This window comes from Macaca nemestrina, chromosome 1 (assembly GCF_043159975.1).
Source record: "Macaca nemestrina isolate mMacNem1 chromosome 1, mMacNem.hap1, whole genome shotgun sequence".
NCBI classification, from domain to species: domain Eukaryota; kingdom Metazoa; phylum Chordata; class Mammalia; order Primates; family Cercopithecidae; genus Macaca; species Macaca nemestrina.
Window position 1 is genome coordinate 221,953,066 of NC_092125.1, and position 22,476 is coordinate 221,975,541.

At 50.9% G+C, this 22,476-nt stretch overlaps 1 protein-coding gene and 1 non-coding gene across 4 annotated transcripts in view; one reads left to right on the forward strand and one right to left on the reverse strand.

Annotated features, from left to right (window-relative positions):
- Nucleotides 1-20,782, reverse strand: part of LOC105473175 (TNF receptor superfamily member 8) — an 82,430-nt gene extending 61,648 nt beyond the window's left edge. For 2 of the 3 annotated variants that reach the window (XM_011726830.2, XM_011726833.3), the window contains exon 1: nt 20,388-20,782. In XM_011726830.2, coding sequence (XP_011725132.2) covers nt 20,388-20,450 — 63 coding nt within the window. In that variant the 5' untranslated portion in view covers nt 20,451-20,782. Of the gene's footprint in view, nt 1-20,057; nt 20,139-20,387 lie in introns of those variants that run through there. The other variant, XM_011726828.2, reaches the window with a different exon arrangement.
- On the forward strand, nt 6,336-6,439 carry LOC112425127 (U6 spliceosomal RNA). Its single transcript, XR_003016142.1, has one exon. It is a non-coding gene; the product is annotated as a U6 spliceosomal RNA (small nuclear RNA).
- Nucleotides 20,783-22,476: the final 1,694 nt, after the last annotated feature.

Below are 22,476 nucleotides of genomic sequence, written 5' to 3' on the forward strand. Positions count from 1 at the left end.
CTCTTGGGCTTACCCCCTGCTACTCCAGCTCAGGCCAGAAACTTTAGCATCTCCCTTGACTCTCTCCTCTCAAACAACCCATCAACAAATTCTCCTGGTCCTTTTCATACCACAATCATCACCACCTTCACCTGGGGCCAGTCACCATCCCCTCGCCCTGGGATTAACATAGTTGCTTCCTACCTTGTCTCTGGGATGGACCCAACAATACACATTTCTGGTAAACTTATTTGTTGAAGTCTAACACACCCGTACAAAAAAAGTGCACAGATCTCAAGTTACAGCCAACTGCATTTTTACAAGATGAATGCACGGGGCAATCAGCACCCAACTCATCAAACAGGATCTTGCCAGCCCCAGCTCCTCCCTCATCCCCCCTCCCACACACTTCTCCCAAAAGGCTGATTTCTATCCCTCTATTAGTGTTGACTGCTTTTGGATTTTACATAAAGTAGAATTACACAGTCCATTCCCCTGCAACCAGCCTCTTTCATTCAGCATTATATTGTGAGAATCATTCGCATTGTTGCAAATAACAGTTGCTCATTTCTGTCCATTGCTTTGCAGTATAGCATTGCACAAATATGAACAATTTATTTGTCTAGTCTACTGTCTTTTTTTTTTACTTTGTTGAGACAGAGTCTTGCCCTGTTGCCCAGGTTGGAGTGCAGTGGCATGATCTCAAGTCACTGCAACCTCCACCTCCTGGGCTAAAGTGATTCTTGTGCCTCAGCCTCCCAAGTAACTGAGACTACAGGTGTGTACCACCACGCCCAATTAGTTTTTGTATTTTTAGCAGAGAAAGAGTTTCACCATGTTGATCAGGCTGGTCTTGAACTCCTGACCTCAAATGATCCGCCTGCCTTGGCCTCCCAAAGTGCTGGGATTACAGGGTATGAGCCACCACTCCGGGCCTGCTCTCAATAGACATTCCACTTTTTGGTTGTTATGCTAGTGCTGCTGGGAACATTCCTGTACACATGTTTTAGTGACCAAATGTACATGCTTCTGTTGGCTATATACCTAGGAGTGGAATTCCTGGAGCATAAGGCATGCTCAGTTCTGATAGATTCTCCATCCAGGCTTCTAAAGCAGTCATACTAGCAGGTACTTCCCTGCAGTGTCTGAGGATTACAATTGTTCCACTTCCTTGTCAGCACGTGGTGGTGTCAGTTTTTAAAACTTTAGCCATCTTGTTGGATCTGTAGCGATACCTCATTGTGGTTTTTATTTGCATTTCTCTGATAAGTAATGTTGTTGGGCACCTTTTTCCATGTTTATTAACCATTTAGGCATTCTTTTTTGTAAGATGCCTATTCAGGTCTTGTGGTCATTTTTTTTAATCCGGTTGTCTGGCTTTTCTTATTGATGTGTGAGAGTTCTTTACATATTCTAGATACATGGCTTTTGTTGATTATATGTACTGCAAGTATTTTCTTGCATCCTCTGGCTTGGCTTTTCACTTTCTTTATGGAGGCTTTTGATGAACAGACATTCTTAGCTTTAATAAATTACATACACTAATCTTTTCTTTTATGGTTAATGCCTTTTTTTGTCCTGTTTAAGAAATATTTGCCCACTCAGTGTCACTTAGATATTCTCCTACATTAACTTCTAGATGAGATTGTTTAATCGTTCATATTCAAGTTTCATTCTTGTGCATGGTGTGAAGTAGGGGTCAGAGAGGCTCACTCTTTTCAGGAAGGTGTGGTTTTTGTTTTGTGGGTTTTTGTGGGTTTTTTTTTTTTTTTTTTTTTTTTGAGACAGGGTCTTACTCTGGTGCCCAGGCTAGAGTGCAATGGTGCAATCATGGCTCACTGCAGCCTCAGCCTCCCAGAATGAAGTAGTCTTCTCTTTTGCCTCAGCCGTCCGAGTACCTGGGGCCACAGGCATGTACCCCCACACCCAACTAATGTTTTATTTTTTTTGTAGAGACTAGGTCTTGCAATGTTGCTGAAGTTGGTCTCAAACTCCTGAGCTCAAGTAATGCTCCTGCCTCAGCCTCCCACAGTGCTGGGATTACAGGCGTGAGCCACCTCGCCCAGCCTCAAGATGTGTTTTTCACAAGCCCTCCATGTGTTTCAAGGGTTCTTTGAAAGTGAAGCCCCATCATAAGAAAGGGTTCAAGAGAGGAAATTCTCTGTTGAGATCCCAGGGAAGGAGTTTTGTCTTTCCAGATGGAATGACAGGTAATCCAGGATGTGAAACTTCTGGGGTGGAAAGAAAGGGAGAAGAAGGGAAGCAGGAAATGAGGCAGGAGGCAGGGAGGGAGCCTCGTCGCATTTCCACGTCTTCAGCATCCAAGATGGTGCCTGGCAGAAAGGAGGTGGCCCCTGGTGCCGTGTGGGGCTTTCTTGGTTTGGGGAAGGGAAGCAGAAGCCACTTTCCCCCAGGAGAGAGGTCTGGCTGGCCTAAGGGGCTGCCTGACCCTTCTCTCCACTCAAGGGAACAGTGAAGCTTCCGGCATGTTCAGGAAGCAGCAGAGAGCAGCAGCATGGCTGGAACGTGGATAAATGGGGTGCTGGTTACATCATTCTTTTTTTTTTTTTTTTTTTTTTGCATGTCTGAAACATGTCGCCATATTAATTTGAAATAATACATGAACCTGATATTTGCCCAATAGTCACATGGCGCTTGGGTGGTCTCCCTTCTCATTTAATCCAGAGCCCGGGGCCTTGAGGACACCCTCCTCCCTCCAGCATTAGAGGAGACTGTCCACTCTTAAGTCACCCCGAGGGCTCCTGGGAGCCTCTCCAGGGGGCAGGAAACTGCCAGGACACCCGAAGTGCTCCTAACCCACAGCATCTCACTGAGTGAGTTCAGTAGCCTGTGCCTGGGGCTGGCTGGAGGTGTGAGGGCTCACCTGCAAGGCCTGCTGAGTGTGGGAACATTCTGGGTCCTTGTCCTGGGTCTCCCTTCCCGGCCTGTCTGCTAATCTCACTGACAGCTACGGAGTCTACAGGGACCATGGCCCCAGGCCCTGCTCACTCTGCTGGGGCCTAGAACACACCCGGGGGACTCTGGCCGCTTATGTCTCCCTCCTGCCATCACACCTGGATCCATGGAGGGGTAGGGGGTGCAGAGAACGGGGAGCCCATGGTATTGCACATTACCCCCCCCCGAGTCTGGCCTTGGGTGCCTGCTTTCATACAACTCCTCCTTTTCACACCCCTAGCTCTTTGGGGCCAGATCACTATCCCATGTTACAGATCAGGAAGCTGCAGCCCAGAGAGGTGTAGCCACCTGCCCAAGGTCACACAGCAACTAAGTGCAGAAAGGTTTGAGCTTCACTGTGTACCCAATTCTCTCCCATCTCTAGGCCACAGGCTATCCATCTTTAAAATGAAAAAAAATCCCAGGGCTGGGCGCTATGGCTTATGCCTGTAATCCCAGCACTTTAGAAAGACGAGACGGGAGAGTCACCTGAGGCCAGGAGTTCGAGACCAGGCTGGCCAACATGGCGAAACCCCGTCTCTGCTGAAAATACAAAAAAAATTAGCCCAGCCTGGTGGTGGGTGCCTGTAATCCCAGCTACTCAGGAGGTTGAGGCATGAGAATTGCTTGAATCTGGGAGGCGGAGGCTACAGTGAGCCGAGATCGCACCATTGCACTCCAGCCTGGGCAACAAGGGTGAAACTCCGTCTCAAAAAAATAAATAAAAATAGGTATTAAAAGCCCAAATATCCTCGAAAGAGCGCTCCCAGGAGAAACAAGCTTGACCACCCTGCTATCAGGTTCCCGCTAACCACCAAGTCTGCCATGAAGAAGACAGAAGACGACGACACACTTGTATACACTGTGGATGTTAAAGCCGACAAGTACCAGATCAAATAGGCTGTGAAGAAGCTCTGTGACATGGATGTGGCCAAGGTCAGCACCCTGATTCGGCCGGATGGAGAGAAGAAGGCATATGTTCCACTGGCTCCTGATTACAGTGCTTTGGATGTTGCCAACAAAACTGGGATCATCTTGGCTGGGTGCGGTGGCTCATGCCTGTAATCCCAGCACTTTGGGAGGCTGAAGCCAGCGGATCACCTGAAGTCAGGAGTTTGAGACCAGCCTGGCCAACGTAGCGAAACCCTATCTCTACTAAAAATACAAAAATTAGCCAGGAATGGTGGTGCACGCCTATAATCCCAACTACTCAGGAGGCTGAGGTGGGAGAATCCCTTGAACCCAGGAGGCGGAGGTTGCAGTGAGCCGAGATTGTGCCATTGCACTCCAGCAAAAGCAACAGAGTGAGACCCTGCCTCAAAAAAAAAAGAAAATTAAAAAATTAAGAAGTGATAATAATATGTGTATACATAAAGAGAGTGAGAACACAGATGTACAAGGCCATATATGTAAATAGCGTCTCAAGGACACATATATGTAAATAGCGTCTCAAGGACACTGGAAGGTGGCGGCTTATTTTCAACAACAATTCTCAGTAAATCCATAGTTTGCCACCGGAGGGCAGTCTTCTTGCTGTGCGGAGGGGTCATGGGATCTCAGCTGGGATGTCCAGCCTGTGCCTCTCAAAACCCCTTGAAAGGAGGAGCAGAGGACTTGGGGCCCCATTTTCCATGTGGGGCTGAGCGAGGAAGGGGCACCCTCTTCCCCTCACACAGGCCCTTCACCTGTCCCAGCTCCTGGTGGAGAAGGAGGCAAGGGCCTGGGCGTCTGCCGCTGCCCAGAGAAGTCTGGCCCTGTGAATTTCCAGGCCCACCCTGCCTGGCTCATCAGCTCCAGCTGCCGTGAGGAAGAGGGAGGGAAGAGGGAGAGGGGAGCTAGGATGTGCCCCTGCCTGCGAGGGAAGGAGGGATCAGAAAGCGAAGAGTGGGAGGGGGAAGCCCAAGGACTGGAGGGGGGGCTTTTGGGTGGAGTTCCCCGCAGGTTCAAGGCAAAGTGAGGTGTCCACAAGGTAATGAGCTGTGCAGCCGGAGGCCCTCGGCCCCACCTTAGTGGCAACAAGATGAAGAGAGGGTGGCCTAAAACCTTACCATTTCTAGGCCGGTCTATTTTCAGGTTGGTTTGGTTTTCCCTACAAGACCAGTTACAGTTCACTTTCCAAAAGCCCCGCCTGGTCTCAGCCAGACCATACCTGTGGGAGACAAGTCTACGAGTTGCGGGGTGGGCAGGGAGTCAGATCAAATGCAAAATCCCCAAAGGGGCCAGAGCTGAGCAGGGCCAGTGAGGTAAGTACCCCTCCCCTCCCTGTCTCCCGGGGATCTCCACTGCTGTGTGCTCCATTATTCAAGGTGAGGCCCCTGGCCAGCAGTGGGGGGCACCACCTGGGAACTTTGTCAAAATGCAGAACCCCAGACCTCCCTAATTGGAATCTGCATTTTAACAAGAGCCCCAGGGAGTTTGAGATGCGCTGGCCTAGCAGAAGCTGAGCAGAAAGAAGTGCGAATGCTGGACGGTTTGCTTTCCATAGCAAAAGTAATTCTAATAGCCAATCACTGCCAACCCATTTTACAGATGGGGAGACTGAGACATAAGGATGAGAAATCTGCCCAAAGTCACACAGCTGGTCAGTGTTAGAGCCAGTATTTGGCACGTGCTCTGATCCACCAGCTTCTGCTGCCTGGGGTGGGGGGTGTGCTGTAGTCCAGAATTACAGCAGGTAGGGACTGTGGGGAGGGCATCCCAGATGGGGACAGGCATGTCCAAAGGCCGAGAAACTAGGCCTGGCACAGAGGCTCTGAGATCCCTGCTCCCCACTCCCCATGAGACTGAGGTGGTTTGTTTGTTTGTTTGTTTGTTTGTTTTAAGACAGAGTACTCGCTGTCTCTGTTGCCCAGGCTGGAGTGCAGTGGCTTGATCTCGGCTCACTGCAACCTCCACCTCCCGCGTTCAAGCAATTCTCCTGCCTCAGCCTCCCAAGTAGCTGGGACTACAGGTGCTTGGCATCACACCTGGCTAATTTTTGTATTTTTAGTAGAGGGGGGGGTTTCACCATGTTGGCCAGGCTGGTCTCGAACTCCTGACCTCAACTGAGCCACCCACCTCAGCCTCCCAAAGTGCTGGGATTACGGGAGTGAGTCACCATGCCTGGCCGAGACTGACTGCTTTTTGAAATGCTTGCTTCTCCCTGGCCCCCAGCCTATCACTAGTTCTGTTTAACCTGCAGTTTTACCCCCACATCTACCAGCTCTTCCTCACCTTCCCGCTGTCTGGACTTGACAGTGGCCACCTGAGGGTCTCCTCTCGTCTACCCCATCCACCGCACCCAGCTCCCAGTGCAGACCCCAGACTGATCTTTTGAAAACACGATCTATTGTCTTCCCCTCCATCCTATCGAAGACCCTCAGATGGCTTCCAACCCAGCTAAGAATAAAGCCCAAAGTCCTGTGTTTGCTTCTATAGCTCATATATTAAAATTGGAGCAATACAGAAATTAGCATGGCCCCTGCATAAGGATGATACGGAAATTCATGAAACAGTTCATATAAAAAAAAAAAAGAAAAAAACCCCAAAGTCTTAACAGTGGCCCAAGAGGCCCTACCCTCCTTGCCTGCCTGTGAAGTCCCTGGTACTCTCTCCTACCAGCCTCTTTTTGCCACTGGCACCCCACGGGCACCCCACTCCCTGCAGCAGCCTGTGCATGCTGTTCCTCTGCCTGCACCAGTCCCTAAATCCAGCGTACCCCCATTCATCCTTGGGACCTCACTCATGAGTGCCACTTCCTCTGGGAAGCCCTCTCTGATCACCCCCATCCAGGTCATGTGCTGTGTCCCTACTGGAAGCTCTAGGGGACTGTTGGTTTCCTTGCTCACTAAGGTTGTTGGTAGAATTCAGTTCCTTGTGGTTGTAGGACTAAGGTCTTGTTTCTTTTCTGACAGCCAACTAAGGGCTGTTCCCTGCTTCTAGGGACTGTGGCATCCTTTGGCTCATGGCCCCCTTACTCCATCTGCAAAACCAGCAATAGTGAGCTGAGTCCTTCTCACATCACATTTCTCTCTTTGCCTCTATCATCTTTCTCTAACACAGCCAGGAAGGGTTATCTGCTTTTAAGGACTCATGTGATTAGATTGGGCCCACCCTGATAATCCAGGATAATCTTCCTATCTCAAGATCCATACTCTCGGGATTAGAATGTGTGAACATTTGGCTGGGCGCACTGGCTCTCACTTAAAATCCCGGCTCTTTGAGAGGCTGAGGCAGGAGGATCACTTGAGCTCAGGAGTTTGAGACCAGCCTGGGCAACACAGCGAAGGAGAAAACCCATCTCTACAAAAGATACAAAAATTAGCTGGGCATCGTGGAATGCACCGGTAGTCCCGGGAGGCTGAGATGGGAGAATCTCTTGAGCTGTGGTTGGGCCACTGCATTCCAGCCTGGGTGACAGGGTGAGACCCTCTCCTAAATTAACAAAGTAGAACGTATGGACATTTTAGAGGACTATGAGTCTGCCGCCACACCCCCACGCCTAAGCAACCACTAGACTATATTACCACACGCTGAACTCAGTCACCTCCTAACTGTGGGACCCTGAACCCCTCTCTCCACACTGAGTGCTCACTTGAGCTCCAGACCAACAGACTACCTGAAACTAAAGTCATCCTCCTCCCCCTCTTTAAACACACCCACAGGTACACAGGGTCCATCTCCGGCCACAGGCAGCACCTCTCCCAGTTGTCCCACCTGCAAGCAGGTGCCAAGTTGAGCTTCTCCCAGTTCCTGCACAGCTGAGGAAGAGTGTGCGGGGCCCCATGCTGCCTGGCCCCAGGGTTGGAGGTAAAACCCAAAGACAGTGGACACGAAAACAGCATAGAGGGTGGAGCCTGGAGTTCCTGGCTGGAAGGAACTCAGGGACAGGCAAGTACCTTGAAATAATGTTCGTGTAAGAGTTGAAGAAACAAGGAAAAAACATGAAAAGTGGCTTACCAGTCAAAGACAGGTTTATTTTGGAAAATAAAACTGAGAGGGGCTTCTGGCCAATTTCGGTCAGCAGCATTTTCTCTTACAGACTAAGGGTATTTAAGGGTTCTGGGAGGGCGCTTATCGCAGGCAAGGAATGTTTGTGTATGGAGGAGAGTTTTACTGCATGCTGGGAATGTCTGTGGTCAGAGGGAAGGTTATCTCGGGGCTGGCATGTCTCTGGTCGGACAGGGGTGTTTATCTTAGTGTTGGAATGTTTTTCGTTGGAGGTATCATTTGTGGTTTATGGTCATGCTGACATTAGCCATTAGGCTGATGTTTTGGGGTTGGATTTAGGCGGTTTCTAATCAAGGAGAACTTAAAATGGCGATGCTTGTCCAAGATGGTGACACTCCTGCTCTGTCAGTTAGCAAGAATCATACCATCCTCACTGGGTGCCTATTGTCGTGTGGGATGGAAGGAGGACATGAGAGGGGGTCTGTGGTCAGCAGAATAGCACCCCCTAAAGATAACCACTTCCTAATCCCCAGGACCTAGGGTGACATATTCATATATGTGCTCATATACGTCATCCTACATGGCAACGGGGAATCGGGGTGGTAGATGGCGTTGAGGTTGTGAACCCGCTGACTTTGAGATGGGAGATTCCCCCTGGATTATCCAGGTGAGCCAATGCAATTTAAGGGAACTTAAAAATGCAAGAGGGAGGCAAAAGAGAGAGTCAGGGAGTCAGAAAAAGAGATGAGCACAGAAGCTCTTCACTGTCACTTCCCAAATAAGTTTCATCAAATGCTGGGGCTACAGGATAGTAACAGATGACAGGCAAAAGAACAACGCCAGGCGTGGTGGTTCACACCTCTAATCCCAGCACTTTGGGAGGCCAAGGTGAGAGGACTGCTTAACCCAGGAGTTCAAGACCAGCCTGAACAACATAGCAAGACCCTGTCTTTATTTAAAAAAAAAAAAAAAAATTGTTTTTTTAGATGGAGTCTCACTCTGTCACCCAGGCTGAACTGTAGTGGTGCAATCTCGGCTCACAGTAACCTCTGCCTCCCAGGTTCAAGCAATTCTCCTGACTCAGCCTCCTAAGTAGCTGGGATTACAGGCGTGTGCCACCACACCTGGCTAAGTTTTGTATTTTTAGTAGAGATGGGGTTTCAGCATGTCTCAAACCCATAACCTCAAGTGATCCACCTGCCTCGGCCTCCCAAAGTGCTGGGATTACAGGCATGAGCCACTGTGCCCGGCCCAAAAATTAAAAAAATTTTAAAAATTTAATTAGCTGGGCATGGTAGCACGTGCCTGTAGTCCCAGCTACTCAAGGAACTAAGGTGGCAGGATTGTTTGAGTCCAGGAATTTGAGGTTACAGTGAACTACGATTGTAACACTGCACTCCAGCCTGGGTGACAGAGTGAGACCCTGTCTCACAAATAAATAAACAAACAAAAAAAATCACTGGAGTCCATTTGAGAGATATCCATTTTAGATCACGGGGCCTCTCAGAGCCTTTGATGTGCTTTCTTACTCTCTAATTCTCCAAGGAAGGATATGGGGGCTAGTCAGAAAAATCTGCAATGTTTCTCAAACTTCATTGGCCATAGAACCTTTTTTTCTCAGAACTGCCATTGCCAGAAAGTGACTGGGAAATGTTGCCTTTGGCACTAGGGAAGCATTAAAGGGTTTCAGGACCATTCATGTGGTGGGGAGGTGGACAGGATGGAGGAGAGCGAGTCCACTTTACCAAGATCACGTCTTGAGTCCGAATTTAGCAAACTGCTTGATCCTCCCTTCCCGCCGAGAAATCCCTCCTGCCCCACAGAAATCCCATGCCAGCTCCATGAGCCAATTGTTCAGACTGCAGGGATCCTGAAGGTTCCAAGGCCGAAGCAAGTGTTAGAGCTGCATCCTTAGCTACACCTCAGACGGGGTAAAACCCACCCAGCCCTGAAGTACGTTCCCAGGCAGCAACAGCCACCACGGGACGATGGCAGCTACAAAGAAAAATGTAGTGGGCCAGGCGCGATGGCCCCCACCTGAAGTCACAGCCCTTTGGGAGGCCGAGGCAGGCAGATTATTTGAGGTGAGGCGTTTGAGACCAGCTTGGCCACCATGGTGAAACCCCATCTCTAGTGAAAATACATGAAAATTAACCAGGCATGGCGGTGAGTGCCTGTAGTCCCAGTTACTCGGGAGCCTGAGGCAGGAGAATCGCTTGAACCCGGGAGGTGGGGGTTGCACTGAGCCACGATCTCACCACTGCACTCCAGCCTGGGTGACAGAACGAGACTCTGTCAAAAAAAAAAAGAAAAAGGAAAGGAAAAGGAAAAGGAAATGAAAGGAAAGAAAAGGAAAGGAAAGGAAGAAAGGAAAGAGACAAAGAAGAGAGGGAAGGGAGGGAGGGAGGAAAATGTAGTGGACGTGAAGAAAAAGGAAACGGGGCCCAGCTCCCCGGGAATATTCAACTTTCTGATCCTCTTGGAGGTGCCTTGGGTTCCTGTGTCAGCCTCAGGCCACTTGCTCAGAAGGGGCTTGTGTATTTACTTTTTGTTTGTTTGTTTGTTTTTAAGACAGGGCCTCGCGGTCACCCAGGCTGGAGTGCAGTCTGCGATCATGAACACAGCTCACTACAGCCTTGACCTCCGGGGCTCAAGTGATCCTCTCACCTCAGCCTCCTGAGGTGCTGGGACCACAGGTGCGTACCACCATGCCCAGCTCATTGTTTGTTGCCCAGGCTGTTCTCAAACTCCTGGGCTCATAAGATCCTCCTGCCTCGGCCTCCCAAAGTGCTGGGAATACAGGCGTGAGCCTTTGCGTCCAGCCTGGTGTGTTTCCTTGCCCACCTTCCTCTCCTAGACTGTGTGTGGGGAAGGGGTGGGGCACATGCCCCCCAGACCGTTTGGAGAGAGAGAACTCGGCCTGGCCGCTGCATCCTGGCCTCCCTCACCTGACTCAAGAGCGGGAAGGGTGCCTGCCCTGGCTGGGAAGGTGAAGGTGGGGTTTAGGAGTTTCCTGGTCTCGGCAGGTTGGAACAATTTCAGGAGACTGTGCGGAGGCCACACTACCTGTGCTCTCCCTGAGACCAGGAACCATACCTGGCAGGCAGCAGGCCATCAAGAAAGTTAATTGCTGAAATGAAGCTGTGGGTGACACCTCCAGGAGTTCTCAGCTCCCTGGAGGACCCAAGAACCCAAGGGGAGCCTGCTGGGTGGGGCTTCCAAAGCAGGCCCCAGGCTTGCCCCAACCATGGGCGCTGATGTGCTGTTTGACCTCTGACCCCTTCTGCTGCCTCCAGAGCCCTGGGCAAAGCTGGCGAGGACAGTGGCACCATCTATGGTGCAGAGCCTCGTCACTGCAAACTCTGGAGGCTCCATCCCCCACTGACCCAGGTGGAAGTGAAGATGGGCTCCTCTGGACTCCCACAGGCCCCAGACAGTCCCCGACACAGCACTGGCCACCCTCTCCTCTGTCTTCCCCTTCCCACACTGCCACCCATCGAGGGCAAGGACTGGAACTGGTTCATCTCCAAAACTGTATCCACAATGCCCAGCATACAACAGGCACCTAATAAGGCTCACCTTTATTTACACAGCACTTACTGTGTCCAGGAGCTATTCTCAGCCCTTGGCACATATTAACTCCTGTCATCCTTACACCAGCCCTACAATACAAGGTAGCTACTGTTCTTAGCCCATTTTATAGATAGGGAAACCGAGGCACACAGAGGTAACTTAACTTGCTCAAGGTCACCAGCTAGTGTTAGAAGTAAGGGATTACCCTGACAGGCTGACAAAAAAGTTCATACCTTTAACCAAATACCCTACTCTCAAAGGTGGCTCATGCTTCTAATCCCAGTACTCTGGGAGGCCGAAACGGGTGGATTACTTGAGGTCAGGAGTTCGAAACCATCTTGGCCAACATGGTGAAACCCCATCTCTAGTAAAAATACAAAAATTAGCTGGCATGGTGGTGAGTGCTTGTAATCCCAGCACTTTGGGAGGCCAAGGCGGATGGATCACTTGAGGCCAGGAGTTCGAGGCCAGCCTGGCTAACATGGTGAAACCCGTCTGTACTAAAAATACAAAAATTAGCTGGGTGTGGTTGTGGGTGCCTGTAGTTCCAGCTATTAGGGAGGCTGAGGCAGGAGAATCACTTGAACCCAGGAGGTGGAGGTTGCAGTGAGCCAAGATCACACCACTGCACTCCAGCCTGGGCAACAGAGCAAGACTCCATCTCAAAAAAAAAAAAAAAAAGAGAGAGAGAGGAAATGTGAGGACGGAAGGACAGTTCAGAGTGATGCAGGGCCAGGGGCCAAGGAACACAGGCAGCTTCTAGAAGCCGGAAAAAGGCAAGGAAACATTTTGCCACAGCATATCCAGAAGAAAACCATAGCTCCACTGCCCTTATCATAGACTTTTTTCCTTTTTTTGAGACAGAATCTTGCTCTGTCACCCAGGCTGGAGTGCAGTGGTGGGATCTCGGCAAACTGCAACCTCTGCCTCCCAGGTTCAAGCAATTATCGTGCCTCAACCTCCCAAGTAGCTGGGACTACAGGCACATACCACCATGCCCAGCTCATTTTTGGATTTTTAGCAGGGACAGGGTTTTGCCATGTTGGCCAGGCTGCTCTCAAACTCCTGGCCCCAAGCATCTGCCCACCTCAGCCTCCCAAAGTGCTGGAATTACAGACTTGTCATAGACTTTTGACCACCAGGACTATAAGAGAATACCTTCATGTTCTAAGCCACCAAATGTGTGCTAATTTGTTATAGCAGCAGAAGAAAACGAACATATACTGTAACCAGGATGAATAAAAGAGCCTATGCTTGGGTTGGAATGAATGAACAGGATAATGTGGAGGCCAAAAAAGGGGGATCTTGGGCTAGGTTAATAGAAGTAAGGTGGCCGGGCACGGTGGCTCAAGCCTGTAATCCCAGCACTTTGGGAGGCCGAGACGGGCAGATCATGAGGTCAGGAGATCGAGACCATCCTGGCTAACACGGTGAAACCCCGTCTCTACTAAAAAAATACAAAAAACTAGCCGGGCGAGGTGGTGGGCGCCTGTAGTCCCAGCTACTTGGGAGGCTGAGGCAGGAGAATGGTGTAAACCTGGGAGGCGGAGCTTGCAGTGAGCTGAGATCCGGCCACTGCACTCCAGCCTGGGCGACAAAGCGAGACTCCGTCTCAAAAAAAAAAAAAAAAAAAAAAAAAAATAGAAGTAAGGTGAGTCTACTGGGGAGTGGTCTCTGACCCAGGTGGCACCAGGAATTCTACAGTGGACTCTGGTACCCAGAGATCCACATCAGCGGCTTGGAGTCTATAGATGGCTCCATACTTCAACACCCAACCCCTACTTGTACTTGAGCATGGGCAAACTAGAACTTTTCTCCAAAACACCTATTCCATCCTTCACTTGTTTTTTTCCACATCCCAAAATGACACCTCCCTGCAGCCAGACACTGAGCTCCCAAATATGGACGGGATCCCTGATTTCCCCCCTGCCCTCTGCGCTCCCTGCAGACCCATCCACGGGGTCTGCTTGATTCTAGCTTGAAAGCACATTCCAGCTGGGCACAGTGGCTCATGCCTGTAATCCCAGCACATAGGAGGCAAAGGCAGGAGGATCACCTGAGCCCTGGGAGTTTGAGACCAAACTGGGCAACATAGCGAGACCCTGTCTCTACATAGGCAGGCGGATCATGAGGTCAGGAGATCGAGACCCTCCTGGCTAGGACAGTGAAACCCCGTCTCTACTAAAAATACAGAAACAAAATTAGCCAGGCGTGGTGGCAGGTGCCTGTAGTCCCAGCTACTTGGGAGGCTGAGGCGGGAGAACGGCGTGAACCTGGGAGGCGGAGCTTGCAGCTAGCCGAGATCGCACCACTGCACTCCAGCCTGGGCGACTGAGCAAGACCCTGTCTCAAAAAAAAAAAAGAAGAAAAAGTACATTCCCACCTCTGCTCACCCCTCCCCTGGATCACTGCAATGACCTGGCTTCCTACTCCCATCCTGCCTGCTCCCCTCACCTCCCAGCCCCCACAGCAGACAGAGGGAACTTGAAATATATCATGCAGTATCACTCCCCTGCCAAAAACCTGACCACAGTCCACAAAGGTCTGCACAATCTACCAACTCTCCTGCCACCTGCTCCTAACCACCCGTCTTCACTCACTTCCCTCCAGCCACACCGGCCTCCTTCCTGTTCCTCTAGCCTCTTGGGGCTTTTACCCCCTGGGCCTGGATGCTCTTCTACTAACCTCCCACTGGCTTCCTCCCTCTTTTCATTCCGTGTGTGTGTGTTACGCTCTGCAAGTCCTGTTTTCCCCATCTTAGGGAGCCGCCCATCTCTCTCACACTGCAGGATTCTAATCCTCTCATTGCAGCTAGCAGCAGTCTGTTGACTGTCACCCCGTCACCCCTGTGGAAAGTCAGTTCCACGGAGCAGAGACCTGGCTATACGGAGCATGGATGAACATGCAGCACCCAGAGTACTCCCTGGCATGCAGAAGGTGCTCAATAAATGTTTGTGGAATGAATGAATTGAAGAGAACAGGCAGATGAGGAGCCTTGAGCTCACGATACATGAGGAATAAATGTTGGAGGACAGGTGTGTGACTGGCTGAGAGACTGCGGGGACCCAAGGTCACAGTCTTCACATCACCAGAGGCACTTCTGAGGAACACAGAGGTGACTCATTTTCAAAACTAGATTTCAGGCAAGGCATAGTGGCTCACGCCTGTATTCCCAGCACTTCGGGAGGCTGAGGCGGGTGGGTCACCTGAGGTCAGGAGTTTGAGACCAGCCTGGCTAACATGGTGAAATTCTGTCTCTGCTAAAAATACAAAAATTAGCCAGGCGTGATGGCATGCACCTGTAATCCCAGCTACTTATGGAGGCTGAGGCAAGAAAATCACTTGAACCTGGGAAGCAGAGGTTGCAGTGAACCGAGACGGCACCATTGCACTCCAGCCTGGGCAACAAGAGCGAAACTCCATCTTCTCAAAAAAAAAAAAAAAAAAAAAGGCCAGGCGCAGTGGCTCATGCCTGTAATCCCAACACTTTGAAAGGCGGAGGCGGGTGGATCATGAGGTCAGGAGTTCGAGACTAGCCTGGCCAGCATGGTGAAACCCCATCTCTACTAAAAATACAAAAAATTAGCCAGGCATGGTGGTGCATGCCTGTAGTCCCAGTTACTTGGGAGGCTGAGGCAGGAAAATTGCTTGAACCCAGGAGGTGGAGGTTGTAGTGAGCCGTGATCGCGCTACTGCACTCTAGCCTGGGCAACAGAGAGAGACTCCATCTCAAAAAAAAAAAAAAAAGAAAAAAGAAAAGAAAGAAACTAGATTTCAGTGTATCATGAAGATCGTCTAAATGCCAAAGCTAACCCAGGATGGCGTGAGCTGCCTCAGCACGGAGCAAGCATCCTGTCATGGGGGACATACAAGCAGAGGCCGAATGAAAGTCCCTGGAGCCGTGCCTGACCCAGAACAGCTGCTCATTTCAGATCTGCTGAATGCATGCATGCATGAATACTTGCATCAATGTCACCCAAGGACTTAAGCATGCAGGGAGTAACTAGACTGAGCCATGTATAAAAAGTCCCTCCCCACCAGCGAGGCCACGAGAATGCCCAGTGGTTTTCAACCGTAGATACCGGAAGGAGGTCCCCCACCCCCACCCCAGTATCCCCAGGGCGGACCTGGGAGGGGAGAGAGAGAAGTGGAGAACTGGTGTGGCCCAGAGCTGCCTTTTTTTTTTTTTTTTTGACATTCTACGTGTCTAGTCTGTGGCTTAGGTGGGCGCTACCCCGACCAGTCCTGGAACTGTGGGCAAGACTCTCCCCTACCTCTGGGCGTCCGCATTGAATCCTTGTCTGTGAAATTAGAACCGTCATCCCAGATGGGCCACCCCCAGCGTCAGCGCACTGGCGGGACAAGCTGGCCAAGGCTGGGCTAATCTACCGTCATCGCCAAGGACCCTCGAGCCTCCCGGACTCCCCTGGCCCAGACACAATCATCCTTCAGCCCCATTTTCCTTCTGATGATTGTCGTGATGTGAAGAAGGGTGATGAGGGAGTATGCAAACCTTAGAATGAATCACAATCTGCTCAAGAAACAAGTTGAAGTCAGATATGAGTGGGAGCAGAAGCAGAAACTTACAGTAAACGCCCCTCCTTCCGGCACTCACTGCTCTCAGGCTGAGTAACGCGACTCCCTGTCCCCAGAGCGCTTGTGCTGCCTCGGGAAGGGCTTCGATTAAGACAAACCAGGCCTTCCTTCCACCCCTTCAGGGTCCCCTCCTCTCCAGGTCCCCTCGTCCTGCCTCCCTGCAGGATTTGAGCAGCTCTGGAAATGTCCCCTTTGCAAAACAAAACCAGAAAATCTCTCCCGCCCTCTTGTCACTCCCTGAAATTCCATTAGCACTCCACTCTGTGGGGTAACTAGCTAAGCTTTTAAAGTTAAATTGCTAGGTGGAGAAATCACACATAGAGCTTTTCTATCACCCCAACTAAAATTCCTTTATTTGATTTTTTATTTTTATTTTTTGGAAACCCAGTCGCACTGTCACCCAGGCGGGAGTGCAGGCTCACTGCAACCTCCGCCTTCTGGGTTCAAGTGATTCTCCTGCCTCAGCCTCCTGAGTAGCTGGGATTACAGGCGCCTGCCACCACACCCAGCTAATTTTTGTATTTTTAGTAGAGAGGGGGTCTCACCATGTTGACTAGGCTGGTCTCGAAGTAATCTGCCAGCCCACCGTGGCCTCCCAAAGTGCTGGGATTACAGGTGTGAGCCACCGCGCCCGGCCCCAGCTAAGATTCATTCATAAGAACCTTCCTGGTCCCAGCCTGCACACTCACTCAGAACAAAGCTGCTTACATCTGGCTGGAATTGGGGGTACGTGGATGTGGGAGGAAGGCTTGTTTAGCCTTAGCTCTGGCAAGGAACATGATGTTGGGGGAATTCTAAGTCTACTGAGTTCGCAAGAAGGCCGGGGCTTCCCCCACCCCTCAACCCCACCCCATGGTGCCTGGATGAAAAGGATGGAGCTATGGGGGAAAAATTTTTCTCTGCGGATATGCACCAGTTAACCCTGGGTCAGACTGCAAAAAACACAATTGGACAAGACAGTGACATGAAGCATCAGAGGCTAACTCTCAGATGGTGACAGCTAGCAAGAAAGCATTCCCGCCTCAGAATACCAGGCGAAAAATGATGGAGTCTTGGGAAAAATCAAATAGAGATGAAAAAAGAATTTCAGGATGGGCACGGTGGCTCACGCCTGTAATTCCAACATTTTAGGATGCTGAGGCGGGAGGATCACTTGAGGCCAGAAGCTCGAGACCAGCCTGAACAACATGATGAAACCCCATCTCTACTAAAAATACAAAAATTAGCTGGGTGTGGTGGCAGATGCCTATAATCCCAGCCACTCGGAAGGCTGAGGCAGGAGAATCACTTGAACCCAGGAGGCAGAGGCTGCAGTGAGCTGAGATCGCGCCACTGCACTCCAGCCTGGGAGACAAAGTGAGACTGTCCCAAAAAATAAAAATAAATAAATAAAAATTTAGGCTGGGGGCAGTGGCTCACTCCTGTAATCCCAGCACTTTGGGATGCCGAGGGGGGCAGAGGAGTTCAAGACCAGCCTGACCGACATGATGAAACCCTGTCTCTACTAAAAAACGAAAATTAGCCAGGCGTGATGGCAAGTGCCTGTAATCCTAGCTACTCGGGAGGCTGAGACAGTAGAATCGCTTGAACCCTGGAGAGGGTGGCTGCAGTGAGCCAAGATCGTGCCACTGCACTCCAGCCTGGGCAGCTGAGGGAGACTTCAAAAAAAAAAAAAAAAAATTTTAAACTCAAGGAAATTCAAACCCTAATTTGGGATTTTTTTTTTTTTTTAACATAATGAGCTTCCTGAACCTTTACTGAAAAAAACAGAAGTGGGAGAAGGCTTGAGGGGTAAAAAGGAGTACTGTGTTGGGTAGCCCCTTCCACAAAGACCCCCTGAGTCCTGCGAAGAAATGACCTAGTGCCTGAGCCCAGAGAGACGCTCAGCTTCCCCGGTAGGTGAGAAATGCAAATTAAGGCAACAAGGATATAACCCTTTTCACTAATCACATTGAGAAAAATTAAAATGCTGATAAGATCAAATGTCGGTTAGGATGTGGGAAAGTTGCTACTCTCTTGGCCTGCTAACAGGAGGGTAAATTGTCCAGCCACCCTGGAAGGCAGTTCGGTGGTGTCTTTTAATTTGAATGCATTTTCACCCTGCAACCTCAGTATTCTCTTCTCAGTCTCTTGTCTAGGAAAGAATCACAGACATTTATTTCCAAAAGCATCCATATGGGGCTGTGCCCTGTAATAGCGAACAAAGAAAGAAAGAATAGTGGTGGCAACCTTAGCACCCATCCATCCAGGACATAAATAAACTATGAAACATCCCATTTGGTAAAAGACCACATAGCATTTTAAAAGATAGGCAGAGGATGTGTAAGTTTCAGCATGGAAAGCTCACCAAGATGCCTCATAGACATTATAAAGCCAAATGAAGAACCATATGTACTGTAGGGTATAGTATATGGAAAACTCTATATATGTCTATAAAAACAATATAAATATAGACATGCATTTATAAAGGTCTGCAAAGGAAACACACCAAATCAATTACAGTGGTTACATCTTTGAAGGGATCAGGATGAGGAAGTTTCAAAAGACTTGGCTTTATCTGTAGCGTTTATCGTTTTGCTTTGAGGATATATTTGCATATTCCTTGTGCAATTAAATATATAATATTTTTATTTTAAAAAGAGTACGGGAGGCCAGATGTGGTGGCTCATGCCTGTAATCTCAGCACTTTGGGAGGCTGAGACGGGAGGATCACTTGAGGTCAGGAGTTCAAGACCAGCCTGACCAACATGGTAAAACCTCGTCTTTACTAAAAATACAAAAATTAGCCAGGTGTGGTGGCGCATGCCTGTAATCCCAGCTACTTGGGAGGCTGAGGCAGGAGAATCACTTGAACCAGGAGGCAGAGGTTGCAGCAAGCCGAGATGGAGCCATTACACTCCAGCATGGGCAACAAGAGTGAGACTCCACCTCAAAAAAAAAAAAAAAAGGTGGGTATAGGAGTTCAGGCTGCAATGAGTTATGATGGCCCTCCAGCCTGGACAACAGAGTGAGACCCTGTCTCTAACATAAAAAAGTGGAGGGGGCTTCACTCTACAAAAAGGAAGTACATGAGCTTCAGCCACCAAACCAGCAAAGCCCCCCAAGCCCCTCTCACATCCCTTCCTTTCCTTTATCTCCCCAAGACCTTGGCACCCCAAACTCTTACCTTCCCCCAGGTGAGGGCTTGCAGAGCTGGGACAGGACGTCTCTAGCTAGGGCTTTGTCCCCCCTGCCCTCTTGGGGGGAAGGGGCAACGCCTCACATTGCCCATGGGAGATGGAAGGGGGCACCTGGCTGTCCCCTTTGCTGCATAGATCCTCCCTCCTGCCTAAAGCCCACTCCCCCACTCTCCTCCCACTGCCTAAGGTTCAGATGACTAGAACTGATCCATAGCATGGATTCCTCTCTTCCTGTAGGCTTAAAGGGGAACTGGGTCCTCCCTCTCCCCAAGGGCGACCCACTGCTGGACCAACAGCCTGCTCCTTCCTTTCCCTCTGTGTCATTCAGCAGACATCCACTCACACCTACTATGGTTCTATGCAGGGGTCCACCAGGGTGCTGGGTCAGCTGAGGGCCTCTCTCTCAGGCAGCCCCTGGGCTCAGTGAAACACACCTGGTTACTTTGAGTTCTCCCCGCAGTGATTAATTTGGCGCTGGCCACTGGTAAGTGCTCAGTTTTCCTGAAGCAGTCCTCAAACCCAATTCTGAGGCAACCCACCATAGACTTCAGCCCCACCACTGACCTTCTTCCAGGGACAAATGCCCACCACGTGCTCCAGCTAATTCAATCCACAGCGTTGCTTTGCCGGACGCGGGTTGGGGAACCTAATCCGGGTGGTCCTGCGCCCTCACCCCACTCTCACGCACAGCCAACTCCCCCTCCCTCTCTTGACCCTCCAGCCAGTGACCAGGTTAAGGAGGGGGCAAACAGGGGACCGCGCACACAGCAGGGTAGAGCGCGGACGACCAACCTCTCATGGCAAAGGGAGGTCCACCTGGCCTGCCCACGACCCCCACGGCCTCACCTGATCTGCCCAGGACCCCGACAGGCCAGCAGGTAGTCGGGACAAAAAGCGCCTCCCGCGTATGGCAGTGCGCTCGGTCCAGTTCATACTGAATGAATGAATCAGTCCCAGCCTTCGGGGGGTGCGGAGGAGGCGCCCCCTCTAGCCCTTCAGCCAGCCTCCCACCTGTGGGTGCTTGCATATTCCGGTGTCCCTGCTTGTCACCCGCACCCCCTCACCCCAGCTGGGCAGGGAACGGAATAAGGAGTGTCCTCCCTTGCGTCCCACGCACCCCACACTGTCCGGGCTCTGGACGGCCGGCGCCTCCCCAGGCGCGCGTCACCCGCTTACCTGTGGGAAGGCTCGGAGCGCCCCCAGGAACAGCAGTCCCAGCGCGGCGAGGAGGGCGCGCATCCCCGGGGCCGGACGGGAGGTGGGCTGGCTGCCCGCGCCCACCTGGGAAGCGGGGGAAGTGCGCGGCGCCCACGTGCGGTCCCGGCGGTTCTCAGCCGCGCGCGTGGACTCAGGCTCCCGCACACTCCCGCTGCGGCCACCTAGTCCGCACCTAACGCACGCTGCGAAGTCACTTCAAAAGTGGTTGCTCCTCCGAGGTTTCAGCCTTAATTCTCCCGTATCAAATTGGTTCCAGGAACACTTAGCGGCAAGCAGCGAAGAAAAAAGGGGCAAACACGTGCAGAGATGACTCAGGAAAAGGCGCACTAGGAGACGCCTCCCTTAGCTGTTTGAATGGCCCGCCCCGGATTTGACCGAACTAGTGGTCCTGGCTCTAGGGAGTGTGCTGCCAGTCGCACCTGGGCGTGGGGGGAGCGGGGGCAGGCAGTTTCTGGCCCTGGAGGTGGGGATTCGCAGGATATTAGGAGGCCCCAAGGGGGTCCCAATGCCCCCACCCCCACTCCCGCCCCAAGAAACAGTGAAACGTGAGTGGTTTCCTGTCCCTGACATGATCAGCCAGGACCTTCTCCCATGCCCTTGTGATTCTTTGGAAGGGACAACTGGCCTAGGGAGGCTGCAGAAAAAAGCAACCATCACCCACCCATCCCCATTCATAAGCATTTGCTGTAAAAATGAATCAGTGAGTGGATGATAAGTTGCTGGAAGGATGGATGGATGGATGGATGGATGAGCATGTGGATGGATAAATGGGTAGGTGGATGGATGGGTGGATGGATGGATGGAAGGGTGGATGGATATAAGTGGATGGGTAGATGAGTGGATAAATGGGTGGCTGGATAGATAGAATGGGTGGGTGGATGCGTGGGTAGATGGGTGGGTGGATGGATGGATGGATGAATGGATGGGTAGGTGGGTGGGCAAATGGATGGATGGAGAGGTGAATAAATGGATGGATGGGTAGATATGTGGGTGGATGGGTGAATGGATGAGTGGATGGGTGGGTGGATGGATGGATGGATGGATGCATAGGTGGATGGATGGATGGGTGAGCAGCAGGTGAGTGGGGAAATGGATGAGTGGATGGATGGATGGATGCATGCATGCATAGGTGGATGGATGGATGGATGAATGGATGAGCAGCAGGTGAGTGGGTAACTGGGTGGGTGGGTGGGTAGATGGATGGACTGAATGTTGGAGGGACTGATGGATGGTATAGATCATTTGATTTCCCTGAGCCCTGACCCTTTAGAGTTTTCCTGTTGGAGGAGGTGGCTGGCACTCTTACCTAAAAGAAATGATTCAAGCTCCTCATAATTATGTTCTCATTTGATGGTGAATGATTTTCCCTTCCAGTGCTTCCCCATCCCCTGGGGTTTCTCTTTGCTCCTTTCATTCCACATTCCATGTGTCTGTGTTGAGCATCTACCGGGTGGGCCACAGGTCAAGGGTTCTTTTGACTGATTTTGTTTGGTTTTCAGATGTGAAAGCCAAGGTTCAGAAATAGGCAGGCAGTCCTAGGTGCTCTAATTAAGGATGGGTCAGTTATTTTCCTTGAGCCCAGAATAGCCTAAGGACACTCTGGCTTCTGTGTCTACCTTGATCTGTCCTGCAAGGTACCAGGCCTCCATCAGGTGAAGGCCCTATAGAGTGGGAGTGCTAACCTTCCACCAGGAACTTCCCAGCAAGGTCTTCACAACTGACCACCCCACGCTCAACCCTCCTGGGGCTGCTGGACTCCACTTGGGAAAACTGCTCCATCATGCCGCTTCCCAAGAGACCCACTTCCAGACTCTCCTCTGGATGTACCAGGCCCGGTATCTTAGGCTGTTTGAGCCGGGACTACGTTAAACAATGAGGTAAGCAATTATGGAAGTGACCTGCTTGTGATAATGACAGAACCAGACAGGGACAGGAGGAACCCAGGACATCTGCTTCCCATCCCAGTCCAGAGCTTTCTACTGTAGAAGAGCTGGCAGCTGGGTGACATGGCTCATGCCTGTAATCCCAACACTTTGGGAGGCCAAGG